This window comes from Eucyclogobius newberryi, unplaced genomic scaffold (genome assembly GCF_026437365.1).
Source record: "Eucyclogobius newberryi isolate DKJ021-1_F unplaced genomic scaffold, fEucNew1.0.hap1 SCAF_4, whole genome shotgun sequence".
NCBI lineage: Eukaryota > Metazoa > Chordata > Actinopteri > Gobiiformes > Gobiidae > Eucyclogobius > Eucyclogobius newberryi.
In genome coordinates this window covers 22,216,484-22,242,824 of record NW_027316056.1, presented here as the reverse complement: position 1 = coordinate 22,242,824, position 26,341 = coordinate 22,216,484, and the positions used below count along the sequence as shown (strand labels likewise).

The 26,341-nt window shown below is 42.1% G+C and overlaps 3 protein-coding genes across 5 annotated transcripts; all 3 read left to right on the top strand.

The window, feature by feature from the left end:
* Positions 1 to 588: 588 nt before the first annotated feature.
* On the top strand, positions 589 to 5,652 carry LOC140377745 (mitochondrial glycine transporter B-like). The gene is made up of 8 exons (XM_072463295.1): positions 589 to 934; positions 1,226 to 1,312; positions 2,370 to 2,494; positions 2,878 to 2,962; positions 3,064 to 3,243; positions 3,930 to 4,098; positions 4,169 to 4,332; positions 4,419 to 5,652. The coding sequence occupies exons 1-8, from the start codon at positions 908 to 910 to the stop codon at positions 4,539 to 4,541; spliced, it is 960 nt and encodes a 319-aa protein (XP_072319396.1). The 5' UTR covers positions 589 to 907; the 3' UTR covers positions 4,542 to 5,652.
* A 368-nt stretch (positions 5,653 to 6,020) lies between these two features.
* On the top strand, positions 6,021 to 10,298 carry ift56 (intraflagellar transport 56). The gene is made up of 18 exons (XM_072463470.1): positions 6,021 to 6,308; positions 6,374 to 6,517; positions 6,637 to 6,729; positions 6,813 to 6,927; positions 7,045 to 7,094; positions 7,358 to 7,503; positions 7,619 to 7,790; positions 7,867 to 7,941; positions 8,032 to 8,134; positions 8,254 to 8,309; positions 8,383 to 8,436; positions 8,505 to 8,568; positions 8,638 to 8,726; positions 8,978 to 9,061; positions 9,254 to 9,323; positions 9,636 to 9,742; positions 9,830 to 9,963; positions 10,060 to 10,298. Exons 1-18 carry the CDS (start codon positions 6,306 to 6,308, stop codon positions 10,172 to 10,174), a joined length of 1,674 nt encoding a protein of 557 aa, XP_072319571.1. The 5' UTR covers positions 6,021 to 6,305; the 3' UTR covers positions 10,175 to 10,298.
* Positions 10,299 to 11,950: 1,652 nt separating this feature from the next.
* LOC140377053 (ubinuclein-1-like) lies at positions 11,951 to 26,277 on the top strand. Of its 3 annotated transcripts, XM_072462327.1 has the most exons (17): positions 11,952 to 12,555; positions 14,179 to 14,289; positions 14,535 to 14,636; positions 14,966 to 15,076; positions 15,563 to 15,663; positions 16,594 to 17,077; positions 17,432 to 17,502; positions 17,736 to 17,865; positions 18,304 to 18,410; positions 18,510 to 18,620; positions 18,679 to 18,822; positions 19,239 to 19,289; positions 19,362 to 19,404; positions 19,502 to 21,064; positions 21,149 to 21,353; positions 22,947 to 23,015; positions 23,680 to 26,277. In XM_072462327.1, exons 1-17 carry the CDS (start codon positions 12,268 to 12,270, stop codon positions 23,721 to 23,723), a joined length of 3,735 nt encoding a protein of 1,244 aa, XP_072318428.1. In that variant the 5' UTR covers positions 11,952 to 12,267; the 3' UTR covers positions 23,724 to 26,277. The 3 variants fall into 3 exon arrangements, with proteins under 3 accessions (XP_072318430.1, XP_072318429.1, XP_072318428.1); XM_072462329.1 differs by lacking the exon at positions 14,535 to 14,636 and having other exon boundaries at positions 11,951 to 12,555; XM_072462328.1 differs by lacking the exon at positions 22,947 to 23,015 and having other exon boundaries at positions 11,951 to 12,555.
* The last annotated feature ends 64 nt before the right edge of the window (positions 26,278 to 26,341 follow it).

The following is a 26,341-nucleotide window of genomic DNA, read 5'->3' as shown; positions in this document are numbered from 1 at the left end:
CTATATGTTCATTTTGGTTTCACCCGACACAAATTTGTTTTTTTACCCCAAAGATATTGCACATTGCCAGATATGGACTGCACCACATTTGATGGGATGGGAAGCCTAGAACTTAATGGAGAAAATGTTGAACCACAAAGTTGTAGGGGTATTATTTCAGCTTTATGCATTGTAATGATATACACGCCTCTATTGTTTGTTTTATTCCTCTCTATAACTGCCCTGGGGATCTTCTTCTGCAAGTCTTCTTTTTGTCACATTTACTCTCAAACTTGTATGTATGCCAATTTTTATGACATTGTTTTATCTAATGCCTCAATAGCCAATAATAAAATATGAATAAATAAAGCGAGCGTTTGTGTGTGTGTGTATGTGTATGTTTACATGAATAGTAGGTAAACGAATAATTTCTTCTATGATAATTTGTGGGAGTAGTCTTCAGGTTAACCCATACATACTTTAAAAATGTTTCCCCTTTTTGTTTATTATAAACTTATAGACGCACATGTCTCGCGTGTTGCGTTATGCGTGTCATACTCTCAGTATGTGTAGTTAGGGTCGCGTGACGCCGCTGCGGGGCGGGCGCGCGCCTCTGCAGTCATAGTGATTAGGTCAACTCTGATGCTAACACCGGGAGCGGCTAACGCAGGAGTTTAGGCTCATATTTTGGGCTCAAGTTTAAATATTCTTTACATGCATTACTTCATATTACTCTTGTTCATAAGCGCGTATTGACAGTAGAATCTTAGTCACCAACTTTATCTACAGCAGGTTTTGTCTGACAGCACTAGCATAACGTGTGCGGGTTTTACGGTAGTTTGTACGTTGGCGACGGGTAACGTCAGTATCCGCCGGTGTGGAGACAGACGATGAGAATAAGGACAAATAATGTGGCTTTGGAGCTCTTATGGGAGAGATTCTTCACAGGAGTTGGGTAAGTGAAGCCAAATGCAGTATTAGCAAACTTATGCTACTTGAAGCTAGCTTAAAGTGGTAGCTTGTTAGTGTTGTTCTGTCCATAGGTCACGGAAAGTCCGTCAGCAGCATTTAGAGATAGAAATACAGTGTGTGAGAGGTTAATCTAGAGAAAACAATACACCGCACCTTTACTTAGTGTGTTAATATGAACCATAACATTTGGAGAGGTGGTGCATGGTGGCACTCTCCTGCCGCCTGCTGCCCGCACAGCAGAGTCGCCTCTCATGTGACTCATTTGTAAACACAGGGTGAACTGAAGCAGCCTCAACACGGCCGCGGAGCACACGAGGGCGACACGGGGGCGACACGAGGCTCGAGGATGGAGCTGGCGGCGGTGAGTGCATCACAAACATGTGTCTGTCCTGTGCTAACACCTGCTATAACAAAGTAATGACGTGTGTCCCATCCTTTCATGTGCATGTCATGTCCTGTGAGTGACGGCAGAATTTAACATAACATTATTATAAACAACATATTTTTAAATAAATTACACATACAACTGGTAAATATCATAAAGCAGTTTTTTCTGTTCACCTCAATATAATTTATGACGCGAACAGTCTTTAAGGCTATAATTATTTTGTTGCATTATAAGGGGTACTTTTCCTCAAACCTACATTTAAAGCATGACTCACACCGATGACAAAGATGTGGCTTAATTGAGTGCCTTTCTTCACCAGGGCCTGGGTACAGATGTATGTGCCTGTATCTGAAAGATAAAAATGGAACCATAGAATCAGCCTGGATTAAGCCTGTGCCTTGGCTTCAAAATGGGGGGAGGAGGACATAGGACGAGCAAGAGTACAGAATTGTGGGGAGTCTGCAGAAAACGAAGGGGAACATGTCTGTAATAAAGATTAGTTTGTGAAATGCTGCATGTAACATCTGCGTTCCAGTAAATAATACTGCAAAAACAGGATTCTGGGAGGCAAGCGCCATATCTGAGAACGGTAGGAGACACGTCTGGTGTGTAACACACACTTGGTAGTAGAACTGTAGTATGGATTTTATTTGACTGAATCTGTGGTCTTAATTGCTTGTTGATTACCCATTTGTGGTCTTCTGTTGTGACATTGAAAATACATTTTAAGGACATTTTTGTGTTCCCATTTCTGCCTGCTGTTCATGAGACATAAAGCTGCAGACAAGATTCCCTCTCAGTGTGACATGTTTCTGCAGCCTGTGTGCGCTGGCTGTCTCTGCACATCTCCATCACTGGGTTGCCTGGGAATCTAACCTCTTGCATTATCATGCAGTCACATTTGAACCATTTATTTGTTTTCAATTCTTGTTTTTTTATTTTTAAAATGAAAAAGTCAACAGTATTGGTACTTTGTTTTCTTATGTCCATAGTTTCTTCTATAAATGTATTTTATTTCTTATGCCTTCAGGCTCACCCAGCTCTCAAAGCCTTTATGTGTGGCTCTCTCAGTGGCACCTGCTCGACGCTGCTTTTCCAGCCTTTAGATCTGGTTAAAACACGACTACAGACGCTGCAGAAAAATGTCAAACCGGGGTGAGTGGACACAAAGAACAAAATATAGATACTGCTTGCATAATATTAACATTCAAAACCTTGCACACAGTAGGCCCTTACTCTGAAATACATTATTTCTCCTAAGAATTAGTCATTACATGTAGCATGCTCACTGGACAAAAAGCATGGCCTGAACAAATTTGGCCACTTCACCAAAGAGCTACGTTATAGGTCAAGTTGATTCAACATTGCTCCATCCATGCACTGTGTTGTGTCAGCCTGTCCAATATAATTAGGCACGCGCTGCTGGAAATAAGGACAAGGGCACTACAACACAAATCAGAACTACATTGTTATTATAAATATTATTATTATGAAAATGCAAAAATAATAATTTGGTTTATGTTTTTTTATTTGTTTAGTGCACCCAAAGTTGGAATGTTTTCAGTTTTTGTACAAGTGATAAGAACAGAAAAATTCTTCAGTCTTTGGAAAGGGGTTTCACCAGTAAGTCACATTAGTTGTACTCCATTTTATTTACTTGTGTACTAAGACGTTATTGTTATTAAAATGTTTATTGTATTACTGATACTGTTTTTCTTCCTCAGTCATTTGTCCGCTGCATTCCTGGTGTGGGCATCTACTTCAGCACTTTTTATTCACTGAAGCAGCACTTCATCCAGGAGCGAGTGCCAAACCCTGGAGAGGCCATTCTCCTTGGAGCAGGAGCACGATCTGTGGCTGGGGTCTGCATGCTCCCATTCACAGTCATCAAGACACGCTTCGAGGTCAGTGACATTTTCTTGAAATGAAGTATTAACATGGACATATCATCAAAAATGTGCTTTCATCCCTGTTCACAAAGGTTTTAGAAATGTGCACTAGGTCCTCTATCGCTGAACAGTCGTCTGATCACAAAGATTCTGAAAAAGTGCTATGTGAAACTAAAGCATTATGATTGTTATTTTTTTTTAAACATCATTGTATAAAGTTATGACGTACAAAAAGTTCAGTATCGGCTCCTGAGTATCACCTCTTTTTCTGTGGGTGTTAATAGTTTTAAGCTTTAGATTTTAATGTGTAAAAATAATCTCTAGAGGAAGGCCAGACTTGGTTAATATTGTGCAGTTTTAAATTAATTTAAACTTTGTTCAAAACCCTGGAGCAGGCTCAAATCACCAAACTACCATTATGATGAATAGGACTGGACATCAACCCATTGTTGGTCTGCTTTACATGCTATCATCTACACGATTATCTTGGCTGTCTTTTAGTATACACTGTGTCACCCAAATTCAGTGACTCGTCTTGCCTCACAGCAAGGTCCCGGGGCCACTCTTTAACATCTTGCTCAGGTGGCATTGAAAGATGCGTCAAATGAGAAAGACCAATTTCCTTATTTATCCTAACCAGCTGCCTATTGTCCAGGGTGTCATTTATTACATTTCATTGTAACAGGTTATGTTTCTTTCAGAGTGGTTGCTACAACTATGTGAGCGTAGTGGGGGCCCTAAAGAGCATGTATCAGACAGAGGGAGTCAGAGCTCTGTATTCAGGGCTAACTGCGACACTGCTCAGAGATGCTCCTTTCTCTGGCATCTACGTTATGTTCTACAGCCAAACTAAGGGGTCCCTGTCTCAGGGTAGGATTTTTAACTTTGTAAGCTACTCCTCATTAAAGGTTCCATTTGACTACTTATTTCTCTGTCACAGAGGTGGCCTCTTCCTCTTGGGCTCCCCTGTTCAACTTCAGCTGTGGGGTGGTTGCTGGAGTCATGGCCTCGCTAGCGACACAACCTGCTGATGTTGTCAAGACTCATATTCAAGTCAGCCCATCTCACTGGCGCACAATAGATGCAATCCACTACATCTACAATGTGAGGGCCCTTTACTGCTTTCTGTGATTTTAAAATGATTGTTCAAATCTTAGTTATGTATCTTTCTTGTCTGTGCTCAATTGTAGGAAAATGGAGTACGGGGCTTTTTCCGTGGAGCTGTCCCTCGGTCCCTTAGACGCACATTAATGGCTGCCATGGCTTGGACTGTCTATGAACAGCTCATGGCAAAAATGGGCCTCAGATCCTGAGCTGTGGCCAAAAGCCAATATCTATCTTATTCTGATGGAAAATGTCATTGTATTTTATTAATAAATGCCTCGACTAGAGAAAGAGGCTACGCTGACAGTGAGGTCCCAGTACCTAGACAAAACTGCACAACAAACGTAAAGGTGAATTAAAATGTCTGACAGGTGGTTTGTGTGTCCATGTGTACATGTTATGTTGGTGAAAATGTTTTGTTGTTAAAAAAGAAAGTGACATGAATGTTGTCCCTAACACCTTACTGTTGTGCTGGTCAAAGTGATGTTCTCTGCTCTTTCTTCAAACTATACCAGACATATCACTCATATCAGCCATTTTGTCCGTGTAAACCGTGTATTGACTCAACTAAGCATACAATTTATGCAAAACAGCAGTTGAGGCTCCAGAATAATGCTATAGCAATGAAAAATATTTGCACAGACAATCATACTGCTGCGTTAAGGAAATTCAAGCGCACACAAATGATCACAACAAGGCCTTTTGTTAGATATGTTAGATTATTTAACTATGCTTAACTATGCCTAACATGTGGCTGGTAGTTGGTGCCATGTTTGATGCTTCAAACATCATTTTAAGTTATTTTTAATTTTTATTGACAGCTGAATTGATTTACACAGGTTGTACTTGCAGATGCACATCTGTTGGGTACACTCATTCTTATTGATTAAAATACTTTGTAAAATTGGCAATAGCAGGGAAAGGGGAAATAGGTACAGTGTGCCCTTTTATTGTAGATAAGAGAACATAATATGTGTAATTTAACATCAGTGCCAGAAACTAGTCATTTTAGGACAGACTCTTTATGTGTGTGTGAATTGTCAATTGTAAACCTGCAAATGGAATTAAAGTATTGATGTTTGTGCAAAGAATCAGTTGTTAGTTGTCTGACAGTTGTTGAACCTACTCCTGCTGTTGATCTTTGTTATGACTATAATGTGTATGGTCATTTAATGTACTGAAAACAGGCATTTTTTCCCCCTAAAAGTGCGTTTATATTATTTTACAGGGTTAAACATGTTGCTTTTGATAGACATGTGCTCTTGTCAATGTGGTGTAAAATTGTTGTAATTAATAAAAATATAAATATTTTGAATAAAACATCTGGTCTAGTTTGGATTTTTTTCCCCCGGCTCTTTTAAGACTGATGATGATCACATCAATATATTATAGTTCTTCACGACTCGTGGGCTTCACAGATGGGACTTAAACCCACAAGTTTAGTTACTAAAGGTTGTTTTACTTTCTGTTGAAGCATCGTGAAGCCTGAAGATGTTGCTAGGCAACAAGGAACAAACCGATGAATAAAATTAACTGAACGTAGTGCAAGGAAATTCCGGGCCCAGCACAAAACTTTGTTTGCCTCCAAAATAAAAGTCAGCTGTAACTTGCGGCTCTATTGGGCGCTACAACTTTTATTTTGAAAAAAACACAAAGGAAGCTGTAATGGTTGATTGTGGCTGGAACGGTCTGTGCATGGGTTTGTTGTTTTATCCATGGTAGCAAATGTACGCGACCTTGTGTGCAGTTGCCCTGTTCACTTAACCCCCTTTGATTAAAATTAGATTAACAGAATCTACGGCGACTGATGTTTTACTCTATTACAGTAGCTCTCTAGAGGCAGTAAACGAGGCATGCGTAGAACAGCAACGTGATGATATTGAGCAGAGCTAGCTTAGAGAGTGAGCGCGGGTGTTAAAACGGAACTAAACCAGGCATTGGCTTACTAAACATCTTCTAACCAAGTGGTCAAAATGGTAAGTCTTGTGTTTGCTAAAAGTGTGTTGTGAAAGAAATGCCGGTGTTATTATCTCTTTTCTAGATCCTGTCTCGTGTAAAGCCAGCTGTGGGAGGTGAGGCGCCTGAAAGCATCAGAGAGAAAAAGAAAAAGAACAAGACCAAAGTGCCCGCTTTAGAAGATTATCTGCAACAAAGAGACTATCTCGGAGCCTTGACCCTGTTAGAGGTAACTCAACTTATTTAGTTATCATTCAATTACAATTACATTCAATATTAACAAATAAAGAAGCTGTTGTGGATATTTATATCTATATGTTTTATTATATTGTACATCATATTTTCCAGTTCCAAAGAAGCATTGGTGAGAAAGGAGAACACACAGATCTCTGGATTGGCTATTGTGCCTTCCATTTGGGAGATCACAAGAGGGCCATGGAGGTAAACATAACTGAATTATTACTTTTGTTTGCAATAAAGACCCACACACTTCAATATTTGTATGTTTTATTCACTTCTGACAGGAATACAGGTCCTTAACTGTGCAGCCTGATTGTCTCCTAGACGTATGGGTCTATCTGGCCTGTGCTATGTTTTTTCTGGGGCTCTATAAAGAAGCTGAAGAGGCTGCTTCCAAGGGTAAGCTTTTAAAAAGTAGGATAAAACACACAAATGGCTTTTACTTATTTATAGTATGCCTATTATATGAACATGTATTACTTAATTTGTCCTATGAACAATTATGATTTTCTTCAGCACCTGTGTCTCCTCTTCAAAACCGGCTTCTATTCCATTTGGCTCACAAGGTTAGCTGAGTATTACTCTCGATGTATAACATAGTTATTTAGATAGCATGTACACTGATTTATAAGATTTACTCAAATACTATAGATCAACAAAGGTCAATTTGTTTTAATGCCAAAATAGTTAATAGCACATAGTGGTCAACTCTAAGCTCATCTAGTTTTAAGAACTGCTTGTACACTGTATTTCACTGCATTAAGCACTGTTTCTTTATCATAATGATATATTGGAATAATAATGTATTTTTTGCTCCTGTTGGTGGCAGTTCAGCGATGAAAAAAGACTTATGGGTTTCCACCAGAACCTGGAAGACGTCACTGAGGACCAGCTAAGTCTGGCATCTATTCACTACATGCGATCACACTACCAAGAGGCAATAGACATCTACAAACGACTTCTACTGCAGAACAGGTCTGTGCATATTGGAGCTAAATGGATCAAAGTGGACCACAAAAATCATATAAACAAATATTCTTATATAAAACATTATCTTAGTTAAATGGTTAACAGTATACTGTTCTTTCAGAGATTTCCTGGCCCTCAAAGTCTATGTTGCTCTATGTTACTACAAGCTTGACTACTATGATGTATCTCAGGAGGTTTTGGCTGTTTACCTACAGAGTGTCCCTGACTCTACCATTGCCCTCAATCTAAAGGCTTGTAACCATTTTCGGCTCTATAATGGCAAAGCAGCTGAAGTATGTATCTCAAACAGCACTAAAGCTAATGCCCTTAACCTTATTTTAACTACTCTCTTCTCTCTGTTTCTCCCAGGCTGAGTTAAAAAATCTCATTGACATCTCTTCCAGCTCATTTGAGTTTGCTAAGGAGCTTATTCGGCACAACCTGGTAAGCCCTTTCTTAGCTCTGCAATAGGGCATAGAATGTGTGTGTATCTGTATCTATTGACAACTCCTATTCCTCCTCTCCTCTTTAAAGGTCGTGTTTCGAGGAGGTGAGGGGGCATTGCAGGTGTTGCCTCCTTTGATAGATGTGATCCCTGAAGCTAGACTTAACCTGGTCATTTACTACCTCCGACAAGGTGAAAAAATAAACACACATATGTCATAGTAAAATAATGATTCCCTGTGAGTAATTGTAGCCATTGCAATGTTGTCTGTCACTGCATTTACTTTAATTAATAAATGCATAATTGTTCAGATGACGTCCAGGAAGCCTATAATCTCATTCAAGATCTTGTGCCAACAACACCACAGGTAATACTTTTATATATTTGGCGTAAAATGCACTTATGTACAGTAATTAAATGTTGCTTGTCTTTCTTTACAGGAGTATATCTTGAAAGGTGTTGTAAATGCAGCTCTGGGTCAAGAAATTGGATCAGTAAGTTATTTTCTTTATCTATATTAAAGGTGTTTTGACATAAGTGATGGATAATTTTATGGTTTCAGAGAGAAAACCTAAAAATTGCTCAACAGTTTTTTCAGTTGGTTGGAGGCTCAGCTAGTGAATGCGGTATTCTGAATTAAACCATACCAGTACTTTAGTAAAACACTGCCTAAATGTTTATGTTTGCTTTCCTAGATACCATTCCCGGGAGGCAGTGCATGGCCTCATGTTTTTTCCTCCTGAGACAGTTTGAAGATGTTCTTGTCTATCTTAACTCAGTGAAGGTGAATATCGTCTAAAGATTAAATATAGAAAAGTGACGTGATTTCATCCCACGGTGGTTCTGGCATATGTAAGAGGGAGCTGAACAAGACGCCCACTTACAGGGTGAAGGTGTAACTGTTATAACAAACTGGCTCTTGCCAAGTACACATTTGGTTTATAATGCATTATGAGGCGTGAGCACATTGGTATAGTGTATAGTGTATTGTAATGTATTCAGTTGTATTCAGTTGTATGCTTTTCTTCTTTTCAGAACTACTTCTTTAATGATGATACATTCAACTTCAACTATGCACAAGCTAAAGCTGCCCTAGGCAATTACAAGGAAGCAGAAGAGGTATCATTTAAGTGTCACAAATACTCAAATAATACATTATAATATAATATAACATTATAATATTAGAATGTTTTATTATATTATTATATATTTTGTAAGATTATAATATTATATAACCCCATGATGAGCTGATTAATTAATTATAATATTATAATTATTAACACTGCCTAAACATGTGTGTGATCTTCCCAGGTATTTCTGCTGATTCAAAATGAGAAGATAAAAAGTGATTATGTCTACCTCAGCTGGCTGGCACGTTGTTGTATGTATTAAAACCTTGTCACCTACATTTTCAAGTTAAGCAAGCAATGCATATTCTATATATTTTGAATATTAAAAGTGTCAATCACTCTTCAAAGTACAGGAATGCTTTTATGTTTCTGCAATCTCATTGAACTGCCAGATCAGTAGCCTCAGGCCTTTAAAGACTCCCCACACAGACATGGTTTCACTTAACACAATCCTTGTTATTAACACACTAAAAATGCCAAATAAAAGAGTATTTTCTCATTGTGAATGCATATTGAATTATGAAAGCAAATGATTAATGCCAATAGTGTTTCTTTCTTTTCAGATATAATGAACCAGAAAGGCAGACTTGCATGGGAACTCTATCTGAAAATGGGAACTTCCTCTGATTCTTTCAGTTTACTGCAGCTTATTGCCAATGACTGTTACAAGGTACGTACTGTACTTTGTCATGACTGTACCTTCTATGTAAAGGAAGGCTGCTTCTGAGCAATCTCAATCTCACAATACTTGTTTCAGATGGGACAGTTTTATTATGCAGCCAAAGCATTTGATGCCCTGGAGAAATTGGACCCAGGCTCTAACTATTGGGAGGGAAAAAGAGGAGCATGCGTAGGTGTATTTCAGCTGATACTGGCAAACAAAGAGTCCAAGTATGTTGTTTTTAATATAAATGCATGTTCATAATATTAGTGACCACTGTGTGAGCCTTCTGTTTAAATTAATCTTGTTTTTGTCCTGTTTATTAGGGAGACACTCAAAGAGATTGTACCCCTGCTGCGCAATTCAGGAAACCCTCAGGTCGAATACATCATACGAGCTCTGAGAAAATGGGCCAAAGAGAACAGAGTCCATCTTGCATGATACATAACAACACTATGCATTTACTTGAGTTTATTCAAATGTAACAATAACATCTCTAACTAGATGTTGTATCATTGTCAAGTTTTGTCTATATTGTGTGTATTAAAATATATTTTCTGCTAAATTACGTTTCAAGACAACTTATTTGTGTATTTATTTGCATGTGTTGGGACCAACTTTAATCTAAATTGATTTATGCAAATACCATCCCCAGGAAATATGCTAATTCCAACCCAGTTTTACATCATTATTTTGGTCTGTAACCTTTGTTTATCACATTGTTACTTTTATTGTTAATCAATACATAGTTTGGAAAAGTTGAATTAACAACCTGCCAATTTAACAGTTATTCAAAGCAATTCATTGCACTGTTCATTTTTACATTCAGACCAAGTCTATTTTATTTTATTTATAAATTCTACATTTTGCACTTTTTTATATATTTTGCTGCTATTATTATGAATTGTTGTATGTATGCCATTGTATTTGATGCTGCGACCAAAGAATTTTGTCAATTTTTTAAGACCACTGCTACATCCACACTGTCTGTGACTGACACCGCCATCGGAAAAGCTTGTTTAACACCGGCCTGTAAGAACCACAGAAGAATACGTGTAGATGTTATCTAGCTGCCCGCGGCTCTTTTCTACTGGAGAAACGTTGTCCCAAACATTATGTGGAAAAAAGGATGGACGTTTGTATCGACATTATTTTATAATCAATAAGATGAAAGATGTCTCTTTTAAACTAATATAATTTACCCCACTAATTTATGCTAAGATATATTAAAACAATTGACCCAAATTGAACTTTTTGTTAAAAGTGATCTTTTTTGTAATTGCACTATTATAAAAAAAAAAAAAAAACTTTTGGAAAGACTGTTTACAATTTACAACACTTCACTTCACATTTTAGATTAAAATGTGAACATATATTTTTTGGTTTTCATGACACAAATGTGGACCTCAGTAAGAAAATGGCCATTAATCTTATATTATTTATTAATTAATTAATTATTATATTTGGCAATATAAATGTTCATAAAAGTACATTTTCATTGTCAGTATCCCTTTTTCCCCTTGTCCTTATTAAACAAATTGAATCATATTTGCTCACCTTTTCCAAAATTTGAACCAAAAAGCCATTTCTGTCTTTAAATGTTTTTGACGTATAAAGTGTAATCGTAATATGCCCCCCCCTCCCCCTTGCATTCCTTTAACCGTTTTATTGTCTGTTATAAATGTTTTGTCATAAAGAATTTTGACAATAAAAAATTGTTTTATGCTGCACCCCAAAGCAAGTTTCTAGTATGTGAATTATGTTCACTGACAATGATAATTGAGATTAGAGGAGAGTGGTGGGCTCAACAGGTGGTCCGGGCTCCTTTAGACTGCATCAGCTTTAACAGAGGATTTGGAAAGGAGCCAATGATCTGTCATTCTTTCTTCCGTTTAGGATCTCATGTTTGAGTTGTCATTGTGTGGAAACCTGCTCTGATCAGCATTTTGTTGAATAGGCCGATAGAAAGGCATCAGAAGAGTGTTGTTTTCGTGAGGGAGGCAGAAACGCAGTGTCTGGATACCAACACTTGATTTTCTTTTCACCAGGCTGTCCTTATGCGGCGCACTTTATAAAGGTCATTACACTAGCGATAGTCTTGTTATTATCGCCTGTTGTGACAGGGGCGGGTTTAGGGTCGGGGCAGACGCCGATTGGTGGAGAAAACTCTCTTGTGACACGATGCTTCCGGTTTCTACGTGGGCGCACGCGCAGTGACCCCTCTTTACTGATATTTTATTTACTCTGGAAACCCAAGATGGCTCCTGTGAATGTCTCGGTCCCATAGCAAATTGAGGATGCGAGCAGTTACCGAAAAAACAACTTTTCCCCGGCCGTGGTGTCCCCTGGAAAGCGACCGTTGCGTTCGGGAGGATGTCTCCACGTCCGTCTAAACACTGAGGAGCCGCGGCAGCTTCGCGAAACCCGCTTTAACCCACCGATTTGGTGTAGTTTCGCGAAGTAGTAGCTCTTCTCCTCGCTGTCGCTATCTGTCCTGAGCGAGGTGCAGGCGGCAGCAGCAGCAGCTCATCCAAATGGCCGAGCCGAGGAAAGTGCAGTTTGTCACCCTCTCGGCTTTCGCCCCGGGACCCGCCACGGACTCCAGGAAGCGCCGGCTGGAGGAGGACGAGGCCGGTTTCAACTTCTCCAGGACCGCGGAGGGCGATGTGGCGGCGGCCGACGGGGCAAAAGGCAAACCCGGCGACAGGGACAAAGCTGGGGCCGAGAGGAGGGCGACGGTGCGGCTGAACCTGCCGCTGTCCGAGCCCGACGACCGCTCCTCCGCCGAGTTCAACTACGGAGAACTCGTCCAAAACACGCAGGTAAAAGTTTGACAGTTCCGTGGTGTTTGTCAGAAACTGTTCCTAGAGTTAATAATGTTATAAAGTGTTGCACGGTCTGCATTATGCACTTGTCATTCAGTGAGGGGGAAGAGCACCTTCAAGTGGACCAGCGTGGTGCATGGATTCAGGAGCAAACTTAGCCAGACTCGATGTGTGCTAAACCCACCTAAGCTCGGAATAAAAACATGTTTTAGTTGGGTTAAATAGTTGTATCATACATTTGTCAGTTTCTTGCAAGTGTCATAATGTCATTTCAAAATGGTGGAGACAGACAGGACCCATAGTTAAATGAGATTGTTCGTATTTTTTGGAGGGACATCAGAAAATAAATACATTTTGTCATTAAAACAGAGCAGCTGGAAACACTTCAGTTGCTGGCAATGTGTGTTTTTATATGTATTGTCATTTTCACGTTATTAGTTTTATTATTTCAATATCCAACTAGCTCAGATTTCATACCAATCTGATCTGTTGTGAAATGTCTCTGAATTTAATTGGTTTAAAACAGGTTTGTGTATCTGGACAACTCCATATCATCACATCCACATTATCACATCCACATCATCACATCCATATCATCTTCTTCTTTGGTGTTTTATGGCGGTTTGTATCCATCGTGTTACATTACCGCCAGATTTTATTCTTTAGACTTTATTCTCACATCCACATCATCACGTCCACATCATCACATCCGCGCTCTGATACTTGCCACTCTTCATTTGTGTTCTTCTCTTTGATGTGCATATGTAAAGCTGTTTGCACCTGTGTCTTCACCTCACTTGCCCAGCAACAGCTCCATCATTCAGCCAGTCTGTACTTTGTGATGCCACATGCAGTTTGGGCCCGCTGGAGGAGGAGGATGATCAGAAGTACCAGGATGTAGCTTAGGCAGAGCTTTTTTAGACGCACGCTTCATTTAACGACTCTTTGCGTGTTTAGTGTGAATGTGTGGGAATTGGCTGGAAAATAAATATTGTTTTATTGTAATATTGTTTTCATATTTGGCTCTGATTGTATTTTTCGAGCTGAAGTTTATCACTCGGAAGTTTGCTGATGGTAATTTTTGATTGTATTGACATCATTCCCATCAACTCTCTGGTCTGAACTGAAGTTATGCAAGTAATGAATAATGACAGGAGTTCATAGGGGCCAAAAATTATGCATTGTATTTAGGGATGTCACAATATAAAATATTTATGTTACGATTATTGTGAGAAAAACATCACAATTTTACGATTATTCACAATTCTTACATTTTCTCTCATTCCCATTCCTTAAGTTTGTCACTGGCTTAATGACATTTTACTTTCTGAAAGACAAAATAAACTTTAAATAAAAAATAAATGGCCAGATAAGAAAGTTATTTACATTTAGATCTATTATTTGGACAATAGATTGAGCTAAAAATGACTAAATTTTGCTTTTAAAAAGGTCACGATTGTTATTTTTTGGTTCTCACGAATATATTGTGACTAAAATAATCAAGATTATCAATTAACCTAAAATAATCTTGACTTCCCTAATTGCATGTCTGTATTTCAAATGCAAATCCTTTGAATTCACAATTTTCTTTTCTTTGATTTATAAATTTTTCTCCCCCAGAAAAAACCTTCCATCCAGACCTCCGCTCCAGATCCCAGTGACCCCTTCAATGATGATGAGCGAGATCGACTTCAGGTTGAGGCAATGGCTAAGAAGTTTGAAAATAAATATGTAAGTTTCATTGCTGTTTAAGAAAATTTTTACATTCTTGCTCATTTGTGGGCAATCCAAGTATTTATTTAGAGCTTTTTATAATGCACACAGTTGTGCCAAAATGTCAATGAAAACACTTATTCTTAACTAGTACAGAACCATTTAAAAGAAAAAGGCACATAATTGAGTTACTTACGACTTTTCTTTACACTGTAATTTTGAAATACTACTATGTTTTACACTTGCACTTTTTCTTATTTCAGGGTAATGAGGGTAAAAAGAAGAGAAAGGACAGAATGCAGGATTTAGTTGATATTGGTTTTGGCTATGATGAGACCGACCCCTTCATTGACAACTCTGAAGCTGTGAGTACAGTTAGTATAGATGTTTCATTATTAAAGCCTCCTCAGTTTTATCTCCTAGTAGATTTAAATTATAATTATCTACTCAAACGTGTTACTTTTCGACTGCTAAGTAGTGAGTGACATTTTGAACACACATAGATGCATCTGTATGCAGTCATGTTTTTGTTGAACATCTTAATTCTCTTAATAGATTAATTTGTGTGTATAAACATTTGATTCTTCAGTCATTTTCACGGACAACTACAGGCAAATTAAAGCATCTGGCTGCATCACTGCTTTTGCCCCACATCATACATTTCCCCTGACTCTTGCATTGTCTTCCCCGGCAGTACGACGAGCTGGTGCCCGCCTCTCTGAGCACAAAGCTTGGCGGGTTTTACATCAACACAGGCACACTACAGTTCAGAGCAGCATCCGACTCCGAGGGCGCGGAGGACAAGGTGAGAATAACGGCATTATAATGACCGAGTCGGTTCTGTTTATTTGCCTCGTTGCTTGAATAAATGACGGGAAACTCAAAGCTATTGCTCTTTTCGTCTGTGTAGATGCAATAGGAAAACGATATGTCCTCAACAGGGGCAGCGAGGATTATTAATATATAGTTTTCGTTTTGTTATTGCATTCTACGTGCTGTGCCATATATAAAAGAAAAGGACGCCTATTCGACAGACCAAATATGACGCCAATTAACTTCAGATCACAGTGCTTTGAGTGTAGCTGCATTTGGGTACAAACTAATGTCCTTAACATTTAGCAGTGTCTGATCAAGGGCTGCCAGCGGGAGCCCAGTGCGCTGCAATGTTTTAATGAGAAGACGATCTCCTTCCACCGTGACACGCGTTACGCCCCTGAACTAAACATTTGTTCGCCGCTTCCAGGCACCGACAGCCCAGTGGCATTGACGAGCGCGCGCTTTTACGTTTCAGACACCAAACGACAAGGAGCAGGTGGTGAGGAGGAGGAGGAAGAAGGAGGTGACCAATCCAGAGGAAAAGAGCACAAAGAAAAACAAAGTACCTAAACAGGGGTAAGAGACGTGACTCCTCATTGTTTTGTGTCAGGGCTGTATCGCGATTGGACTGTTCTAATCAATGAGCGATGCGGTCGAGTAGGTTTTACTGGAGGCTTTTCACTCCTAAACAGACCTTAGTCACCCTCTAACAACAGAGATGCTTAATTAGAAATCAATAAATCTGTAATTATTGCATCCTGTCTCTTGGTACGCCACAATGCTGTACTTACAAATTGCATTATGTCCTAAATAATTGACCTTTGTCTGAACTGTGGCATTTGTGGCTACATGTTGACCGCAGCATGGTTCTGTCTCCTCCTCTGTGCTATTAATACCCGCTCCTTCATTGCGCTGCTGTTTCTCATACATTTACCATGAGGCAGTGATGCTGACTCTTAGCCATGTGCTATTATCCTGGAAGGTTCAAAGCTCTGATGCCACAGCTCATCTAACGAAGTACAAAAGTAGCCAGTACAATCACCATCGTGTAACTGTAATATAGTGCAGATATTAAAAATAAGTGATATGCAATAGTGACTGCGACATTGATGAATACGTATATATTTTGCATGATCCCAATAGCAATATTCAGATGATATTTAAACGGTGCATTAGAAATGTGCTAGAATGTGCCTGTAAATGTCTTGAGGTTCAAGTCTAGCACTGAACATTAATGGACCCTACAATTAACCACAAAACGGCAGAAATACCACTTGTTAAGAAGATCACACTAAACATTTCTATCTCTGTTTTTGAGGTAATTTTTATTGTTTCAATTGTTAACTGGATACTTTAATTTTGCATATCTCCCAACTCCAGTCCATACTGTTGAAGGGGTGTGTTCAGTTGTAGGTCTAAAAATCGCGCTCACAAGAATATTTACTGATACATGTTTACGTTTTGTGATTCACTGATACATTGAACATAAGGCCCCATTTGTTACAGGTTGACCACTCTCAGGCCAGAGAAGAAGAAGAGGAAGAAGCTGATGAAGGATTCCTTGTACCTGGCTGCGATGCTCAGGCGATTCACCCGCGAGAAAGAAGACCTGCGTAAACGGACTCCTCACCCCGGGCCGGCTTCAGGTTTGGCCAGCAAGCCTCACGCCACGAACTCCACTAACCACATGCGAGCCGCCAACTCCTCAAACCCAGCAGGCTCCGCCAACGACCTGCTGCTGGCCGACCTCACTGCGGACCCTGCTGTCATGTCCCTCCTGGGCTCTGCCAACGAGAAGGAGCTTCAGGAGCTACTCGGAGACCTGGACTTTAGTTTGCTGGACTCTGACCAGGCCAGAGAAAATGGCATTCTGTGCGGGGGGTCGTCCTCCCTGAAGGGCGGGAGTCAGGGGCGGGGCCTGTTCTCCCCACCGCCGCTGCCCAACGGACTGCCAGCGCCTCTCATTAAACGCATCGAGGACCTGCGGGCGGTGAGTCGGTGTGCCCCGAGTGGGAACCGGGACAGTGAAGTGTGTTTGTGAAGTGAACCAATCGACAAAGGACGAGTGTTTATTGTGTTAGGCCTGATGAAAGGGCGAGTTGTGTTTGTGTGAGGAAAAGACTTAACATTAGACTATCTAGACTGCATTTTGTTTGAACGCAACAATATATTGATATAATAGTAGCAGTGGAAACATTGGGCATTTTAGCTTAGGACATCCACATTTCTGTAACTTTTATCAGTTTAATGCAGCCTCTTGAGGGTCAGTGTCAGTGGTCCAGGATGTACTGTAGCATCTCTTAAATGCTCTGTCGTTTTGCTGACTCATGCTTTTCCCCCACAGGCCTCGCGGCAGTTTGATCAGGAGGGCAGGAAGAAATTTTTCACCCTGGACATGAATAACATTCTGCTGGAGTGAGTGGGACAGCTTTTAAATCACAGCCAAATCCAAAATCACGTCTTCTGCAGTTATATTCCCTGCTCAGCGCTCACCCTCGATGCCTGAGCTGCCTCTCTGTTGTTTATCTGCCTCTGTTCGAATATTCTCATAAAACTTGTGTTCACTCTCTCATCCATATTTGATTTTCCGACCATACTCTGTGTGATCCTTATTTATATCTGACACAGCCGTTCTTCCTTTGTTCCAGTATCGAGCTGCAGGTCCAGGAGCAGCCTCATGAAGTGCGCGCTGACATCTACTCTCACCTGGAGGCGTTTGTGCCCTGCAACAAAGAAGCCCTCCTCAAACGACTGAAGAAACTGAGCCTCAACATCCAGGTGAGGGAATCTGATCAAAATGAGTCACGGACATGTTGCTTCACATTATTTCTTGTTCGCAACTGTCCAAGATTGTTCAGCACAATTTATATTGTGCCACTAGATCAAACTTGATAACATTTCAATATTTTACCATTTGTCTTGGAAAAAGAAAGAAATGAAATTCATTCACGGTACAATAAATATCTTGATCTCTCAGGTTTTTAATCCTCAGCCATCTTTGCTGAGAGCGCTGCACATTTGTTGGCACTGTGTGGGTGTTAAGTGCACCCAGGACTGCCTCTGAAATCCCACACCAAAATGTATTCTGTCATGGGCCATTAAAGTAGCACTGTTGACAAAAGGAATCAACAAACTCCCCCACACTCTCAGCCGCTTGTTGTTCTCAGTTCTTCTGCTCCCTCTGTTTTCAACACAATGTTTGTGAATGTGACGCAGGACGACCGTATGCGGACGCCTCTGTTGAAGCTCAAGTTGGCCGTCTGCAGTGTGATGCCAGAGCAGATCGCCAGATACAACATGGACTGCATGGCCAAGGCTGCAAAGTGTGCATCTGTTTTGAAACAACTACACTATTTGCTATTGTCAGTAAGCTTTCCTGCCCTCTAGTGGCTTCAGTAATAAGTGTGCTTTGTGTGCTTCAGGCAGCAGTCGGAGGAGGGAGAGAAGAATGGCTCAGATGACGAGGATGAGGAAAAACCTGGCAAACGGGTGATGGGTCCAAGGAAGAAGTTCATCTGGGATGATAAGCTCAGGTAATGACAGGGCATCTCACTCCTCACATTTACACATATTGAACTGGTGTCTGTGCAGGGCACTGCTGTGCAGCTTGGTGCGAGTGAAGCTGAGCTGCTACGAGCTGGAGAACCAGTGCTCTCTGTCTGTGGAGGACTACCTCAAGGCCTTTTTTGAGAATGAGGTCAAACCACTGTGGCCCAAGGGCTGGATGCAGGCCAGGTCTGTGCACTTCTGTAGTGTTGGCTCATTTACTGTAACAGCTGTTGATTTGTTTACTAATGACCAATTAATGTCATGAACACAAACGCATAACCATTATATAAGGACATGCTTATACAATGTTATAGAATCAGTTAGTATTTCATACTAATGACTTTACTGTTGAAATATATTGTTAAGTACTTAAATAAAAATATATTGTCCTACGGTGTCAAAGCGGTGCTCCATGTTATGCCAATAAAGGACTTTTAATTTTCACATCTATGCAGAGTTCCTCTGTTTTTGGTTCTCACCAGTATTTTGGCCTCGTCCTTGGCACCTGAATAGTTTTATATCTTGAGCTTGTGAAGCACTTACCTCGCCTTTTTCCACTTGTGTAAACAAACTTTTTTTTCTTTTTCTTTTTTTTAAATCAGGATTTTGTTTAAGGAAAGCCAAACTGTTCACAGTCACCTCACTGGAAACTCGTAAGTATTTAAGTATACATCAACCAAATACACCAATACAACATTTTAATCTTCTGCTTTTTCCTGTCTCAGAATTAAGAGGAGGGTGATGCCAGGGCCCAAGGCCAAAGCGCGGGTGAGTGGCTCAGAGATCCAGTGCTTTTTTCTCTCCACTCAGTTTCCCCACTTCCATGTTAGATATTATACTGTATTGTGTGTGTGTGTGATTTCAGGAGTCTGGATGGGTCCAGAAGCCTACTCTGATTGGTGCATCGCCGGTGCTGCAGCCTGCCTCCGCCGCGCCTCGTCTGCTGCTCTCTGCTTTTACGTCAGAGCCCATTTGTTTGTCAGATTCTCTGGATGAAGACCTGACTGCCCCCTCTTTAGACTCTATCTCTCACGCACTGGCCCTCCTCAGTAATGCATCCAAGGGTCTGTGCTCCTCTGAAAGCCCCCTGTCACCACCTCCTCTACAGATGCCCACCTCGTCCCCACCACCCATCGCCCCTCACTACCCCCCAGCCCAGCAGTCCCAGGCTAAAACTATTAGTTCTACCTCCTTTTCTAGCTCTTCCTCTCCCGCTCTGCCCTGCGGGTCCAGGGCGACCCCAGGGGGGCTGCCGCTCTCCTCGAGGACTGCAGAGGGTTTGTATGGACCAATCAAAGGCATTGGACAAACCCCAAATCAGAGACTTGTTGCCATGGCATCGCCTACGCACAGACAGGGCTTAATCTTGGGTAGTGCCAAGATTCACCCACACCCCTCTCCATCTCCCCCAAAGCAGCGCCCCCCTCCCACAGCGTCTCCCCTGCTGCCCCCACAGCAGAGGGTGTTCTCCAGTGCAGCGGGGGTCCTGCATCAGGTCGTGACCAAGAGTACGGCCAACGGCAGCGGCACACCCGCCTCGTCGCCCTCCGTGGCCCGCTCCAATGCCTCCCACACTGTGCAGTCCTTCTGCTCCCCTCGTGTCTCTTCTCCTGCCACGCCCACAATGCACTGCTCTGCTGCCAAAGCCCTTCAGCCCAATTTCATCACCCCAATGCAGGCCACACTGACCAAGGTGTCCCACACCAATGCGTCTCCTATTATCAAACTGACGCCGCGCCCCGCAGTGCCCAATCCGCGTCCCTCTGTTCCCACTCCGCGTCCCTCTGTTCCCACTCCGCGTCCCTCTGTTCCCACTTCGCGTCCCACAGTGCCCACTCCGCGTCCCGCAGTGCCCACTCCGCGACCCTCAGTTCCCACTCCGCGACCCTCAGTTCCCACTCCGCGACCCTCAGTTCCCACTCCGCGACCCTCAGTTCCCACTCCGCGACCCTCAGTTCCCACTCCGCGACCCTCAGTTCCCACTCCGCGACCCTCAGTTCCCACTCCGCGACCCTCAGTTCCCACTCCGCGACCCTCAGTTCCCACTCCGCGACCCTCAGTTCCCACTCCGCGACCCTCAGTTCCCACTCCGCGCCCTGCAGTGCCCCCTTCGCGACCCGCAGTGCCCACTCCGCCCCCCTCGCCCTCACAAATGACCCACCACTCCCTGCCCAGCCCGCGGCAGTACTCCCCTAAACCCTTCAGACCCACGTTCACTGTCCCAGGGGGGAAGCAGACTCCCGGCAGTAGTAGCATCCTCAATAACAACTCCAACAACAGAACTCCCCCTCCCTCGGCCCCTTCTCCCTCGACCAATCACATGCAGAGATCGAGGGCTGTGGGCGGGACCAACCAGAACTCTAAGGCAGGTAATGGCTGGTCGTCTTCAGGAAGTTTGCCTACTTCAACAACATCACACCTTCCACAAGTAAGACTTTTGAGATCAATGTTTTGTTTAGTCTGTGATTTGGCCATCGATTGATTGATTCAAAGCACTTTCTCCTCTCTTAAGACATCAACAACCGGCTCCTCGCTCCTGGGAAACTCCTCCAATCTGCCCATGGGCTTTGGCATGCTGGGAGGCCTGGTGCCCGTCTCGCTGCCCTTCCAGTTTCCCTCGTTGCTCAACTTCAGCCCCTCGGCCCAAGGGGTTGCTGGGATGGGCTCCACCCCCAGCGCCAACTCAGGATACCCCTTAGCACAGAACGACCTGATGGGTGAGTTACTGCATAAGAACTGTGATGGAACGTGGAGGCTCACTTGAGTCGATTTATAGAGTTATAAAACAATATAAGGCAAACAGAGATGAGAGACGTGGAAAAAAACATATACCAGTAAATCAAAATTGAAATTATAAATATATCTAAAACTAACAATTTTCAACTAGTCAAATTATGATTTCTATTTAGACTTTTTTAATGCATCATTAACCCAATAAAGGTTGAAATATGGGGACTGAAAGCCTCTAGAAAGAAAGTGTATCATTCATAAAAAATATTAATCAATGTATTTTTTGACATTTTATGTCTTTTTTAATAACATTTGATTAATTGTTGATTTGATGAGTGTAGTAATAATACAAATATTTGGAAATGTTATACACCACTACTTTTAAAGGCACCTTTTACTTAATTTCTGATAATCCAAACAAACATCAATATTTACATTATATCACCCAACATTAAATATGATGTGAATTCTCTATGTTTGTGTTCAGCTCTTGTTATTCTGTGGTGATCAAAGTGAATACACCTAAATATATTAGTATAACTTTTGGATTTTGGAGATTTAATGTGGACTGAACCAGACCGTTGCATAACTGAGTCAATTGTTGAAAATGTTTCAGTTGTGGTCATCTGGACCACGATACATTTTGACTCTCATCCAAGAGTCCTTCTCAATCTGCGAATCAGGACCGGGAACTCAGGATATTTATCCTACTCTGGGTAGGCCCTGCCCACCGGGCGGGACCTCCTGATGAATGTTTTCTATCAAACTAGCCTCTTTGTTTACTATCAGTCCTTTTAATGGGCTATCAGCCTCCTATTGTCCCTGGCTCACACTCTCTCTCCTCCTTGTGTAACTGATTAGCATCTGAGTGCCCTGGGTGTCTACCGCTAATCCAGGCGTCTAGAGGTAGACGCCTGGATTAGGTTTAGTTTCTGGTGAAACCAATAACACCTTTTCATGAGGAGGTCCCGCCCGGTGGGCAGGGCCAACTCAACGTAGGATAAATATCCTGAGTTCCCGGTCCTGATTCTCAGATTGAGAATGACTTTTGGATGAGAGCCGAAACGTATTGTAAACGTAACAGAGTCGAGATGACTACAACTGAATATTTTTCTACAATGGAACACTCCTGAACGAATGGGGGATTACACTGACATAACTGAGTCAAGAATCTGAAAGATATGTAACAGCACAAGCCCATTATTACTTGATATACTTTTTTTTAAAAACACAGATATTTGCTCAAATCGCATGCATTGCATTGTATTGAGCGGCTTTAAATTTGAACTCTCTTTCCATTATTCAAGTGCCAAAAAGCTTCATCCTCTTTATAATTAACTCCCGGCAGGCTAATGACCATCGTGTGACTAGAACAGAAGTCAGATCAGACGCAGTAAATTTACTTCAGCCTCATTTTTAAAAACGCTGTCATCGTCTTTGTTCGTCGTCTTTTGTAACGCTGTTGTTCTCCTCTGCCGCCGCACTCTAATCCCTCGCTCTCCTCTGTCACTGCCACGGTGTTCTTTTCTCTTTTTTTTTTTTCACACCCCTCCATTGTTGTGTCGTCCGTCTCTCCTCAGATCTGTATAAGAGTCTCCAGTCAGGGTCGCAGGCTGCCCTACCTCCTCACTTGCAGCTTGCCTTCTCAGGTAAAGGTCTTTCCTCCCGTGCGCCTCCTCGTTCGCTCCTCACCGTCTCCTCGTTCGAACGGTCCCAAATGTCGAATTGCAAATGCCGCAGTTTAATCGCATGCACTCTGCAGGGAACCAAATGCCTCGACGGTGTCTTATTCTGGCTCAGACCTCCCTGACAACGCCTGATATTAAGTTACAAACTCATATTCTTGTCTTTTTCTCTGATATTACGTCTGTTTTTAGAGATCTCCCGAAATAAAATGATAGTGTTGCATTTATTGTGTGAAGAAGCGTCACGATTGTTTACACCATGATTACCAGTGCTTCACTTAATTCCCTTTAATTCACGGTGTCTAATAAGATCCTCATTCCTTTTGTTGCGTGACCAGATTTATACATGGAGTCGTTCTGAGCAAGAAAGCGCAGCGAATGCGACATCAACGGTCAAACAAGAAACTCTTTATAGCTGGATGTTCTATTTTTTAAGCGTAGACCGAGCAGAAATAGCTTGTGTCACAGTTATAATTAATTACTTTGTCGTTACGGTAATAATGACATTTTGACCGTTCTTGCTCCGTTTAAAAGCCGTGCGGTCTGATGTGCGGAGTGTTTTTGAACCGCGCGCTCGTCCATTTTTCCCAAACGTTTGACTTTCTTTTTTCTGCACATCTTCAACCAGATTCGAACCAAAGCCAGGGAGGAGACAAGAGGAAGCCCCACTGACCAATCGGAGCGCCCCCCCCCCCCCCCCGGAATCACCCAATAGGAATCTCTATTTGTAATCATGTGGTATTGTTGGGCCTCGTCTTAACGGACCTGAGGACAAAGTGGCAATGATGAACTGTATTTTCTAATGAACCGGGTATGAGAACAAGACAGAGTGAATGGTAAATACACTTATTTTTATTTTGAGTTTATTTTTATGTTGTCGACATGTTTACATAAGACCGACCTCGATCACTGTGGAAGGCGTGAGAGCGAGGTGGTGACGGTGGTACGGAAAAGAGGAATTAACACTATCTTATTATATCGTTTGTATTTAAGCTTATGCAGTGTTCTCGCTGGGCTGAGGTTGAAGGATGGCGGTGGGCGGCGTGAGCGAGAAGTGCTTAAAAATGTTTGCTCGCTGTGATCGCCATGGTGCTTGTGATCTTAATACCTGTCGGGATCTTTTGGGCATGGCGGTGACCAGCCGGAGCATGGCGACCCACCATGCTAAAACCCCTCAGCGAGAACACTGTTATGTAGGAAACCAGGACTCTTGCAGTATATATATATATATAAAGTAAAGCAGATGATGATTTTTTTATTTGTGCGTCTCATCTCCCGTGTGGGATCCGTGTGTCTGTTAAGTTTTACTGTTGGTCAGTTCTCCTCCCGCGAAATGACTGTTAAGTAGTAGCTTAATTTAATGTCAATAAGTTATTTGTAAAGTTCAAAGGGACGAAAAAGAAACGTGTCTGAGAGCGCGCCGGGTGGTTTTGGATACGTGTGTGCGTACATAGGAAAACTATATACTGTTAATTTGTTACAGATGCTCTTGTATCTCTAGTTGGCCCCGCAATGTGTGTTCGGTGCTAAAATCACACTGGACCTTTTTTTGTGGAATTAAGACTTGAATTAAAACTGTCCAGGCTCTTCAGGTCAGAGGAGTGTCCATTAAAGGTGCACTGCGGAACCTTTCTGGTGTGGGCTCCGGCACATACCACAGTATACTCACAGCAATAAAAACACCTGTGATTTGAAAAAACACAGGTGAATAGACACATATTATGCAATAACGACTTTTTGCATTCTTGTTTTGTGAATCCTGTTTGGAAAGTCCTCCCCCTCCGAGCGTCTAAAACACTCCGTTCTGAATTTCCCAGATCTGTGATGTCGTAGATCGAGCTCTGAGATCTTCTGCGCCGTTTGTAAATCCATAAATCCTCGCTACACGGTTGTTCTGAGCATTTCTGCCTTCAAATCACCAGTATTACAACCGTGTGGCTGCATTAGCATCTCGGCGGAAAGCTAGCATTCGTTTACCTCCTTTTTCATTCCTTCTGCAGCCAGTAATGGAGCCCAAAGTCAATTCCTAGCGTGGGAAGAGTGACATGAAGCAATGTGTTTTTGTTTTTTTTGTAAACGATAACCAAAATTACTTCATGGCACTCAAAGGCTGTTCAAAGGCCAAAAACGATACAAATAATGCATAATATTTGTCCTTTTAAAACAAGCACTCTTACTGTGAGCGTGGTCGCCTCTCCACAGACCTGCAACTCTAATGCCATACTGTGGGACATTCCTGACTAAACTATAATCTCTCCACCGAGACGAGACACCAGAAAAGTTCCATAGCGCATCTTTAAGGAAGAGGGCACACGTCAAGATTGTAGCTTACTTGAATTATTTTGAAGGTGTTTTTATTTATTTATTTTTTTTTTTTCTGCTCATTGACACAAATCATCGTCATTCAACTCAACGCCTTAGTTTGCTTTCGAAATAAGGGAAAGGAACTATGCAGGACCTTAAAACGCTCAATGCAAAAGTGCAAGTCACGGCTTGGCTGTGTCTCCGTTGGATGGGTGTGGTAGATAATGTCGAGCCTCCTCCGCACATAAAGCCTCCCTCCCTCCGCTGACGACGACCTCCGATAACAAAACCGTTCTTCCTCCTCTCTCTGTCTCCTCCGCTCGCCTCGTGTGAATGTGGGAACGGACAGCTGCACCGAGAATGGCGCCAAAGGTGTGTGGGTGTGTGTGTGTGTGTGTGTGTGCACACGCGTGTGCCTGTGTGCGCGCCTGTGTCTGCGCGCCTGTGCGCCTGTGTGTGTGTTGTGCGCCTGTGTGCGCGCCTGTGTGTGTGTGTGTTGTGCGCCTGTGTGCGCGCCTGTGTGTGCGCCTGTGTGTGCGCCTGTGTGTGCGCCTGTGTGTGCGCCTGTGTGTGTGTTGTGCGCCTGTGTGCGCGCCTGTGTGCGTGTGTTGCGCGCCTGTGTGTGTGTTGTGCGCCTGTGTGTGCGCCTGTGTGTGCGCCTGTGTGTGTGTTGTGCGCCTGTGTGTGTGTTGTGCGCCTGTGTGTGCGCCTGTGTGTGTGTTGTGCGCCTGTGTGTGTGTGTTGTGCGCCTGTGTGCGTGCGTGCTGTCCTGGGAAAGAGGCCGCGAGTGACATTCTAAATTAGGTTTTTTGACGGGGACAAAAAAAATACATTTCATGGTTAAAATGTAACTTAATTTGGTATTTTGTAGATTATTTTTTGTGTCGATTTATGAAATTAAACACAAGTGGTTTTCAACATCTATCATGTTTTTGTGTGTGTTTGTTGTAAAATGAGCCGGATACACTGTGTTATTTGACTGGACA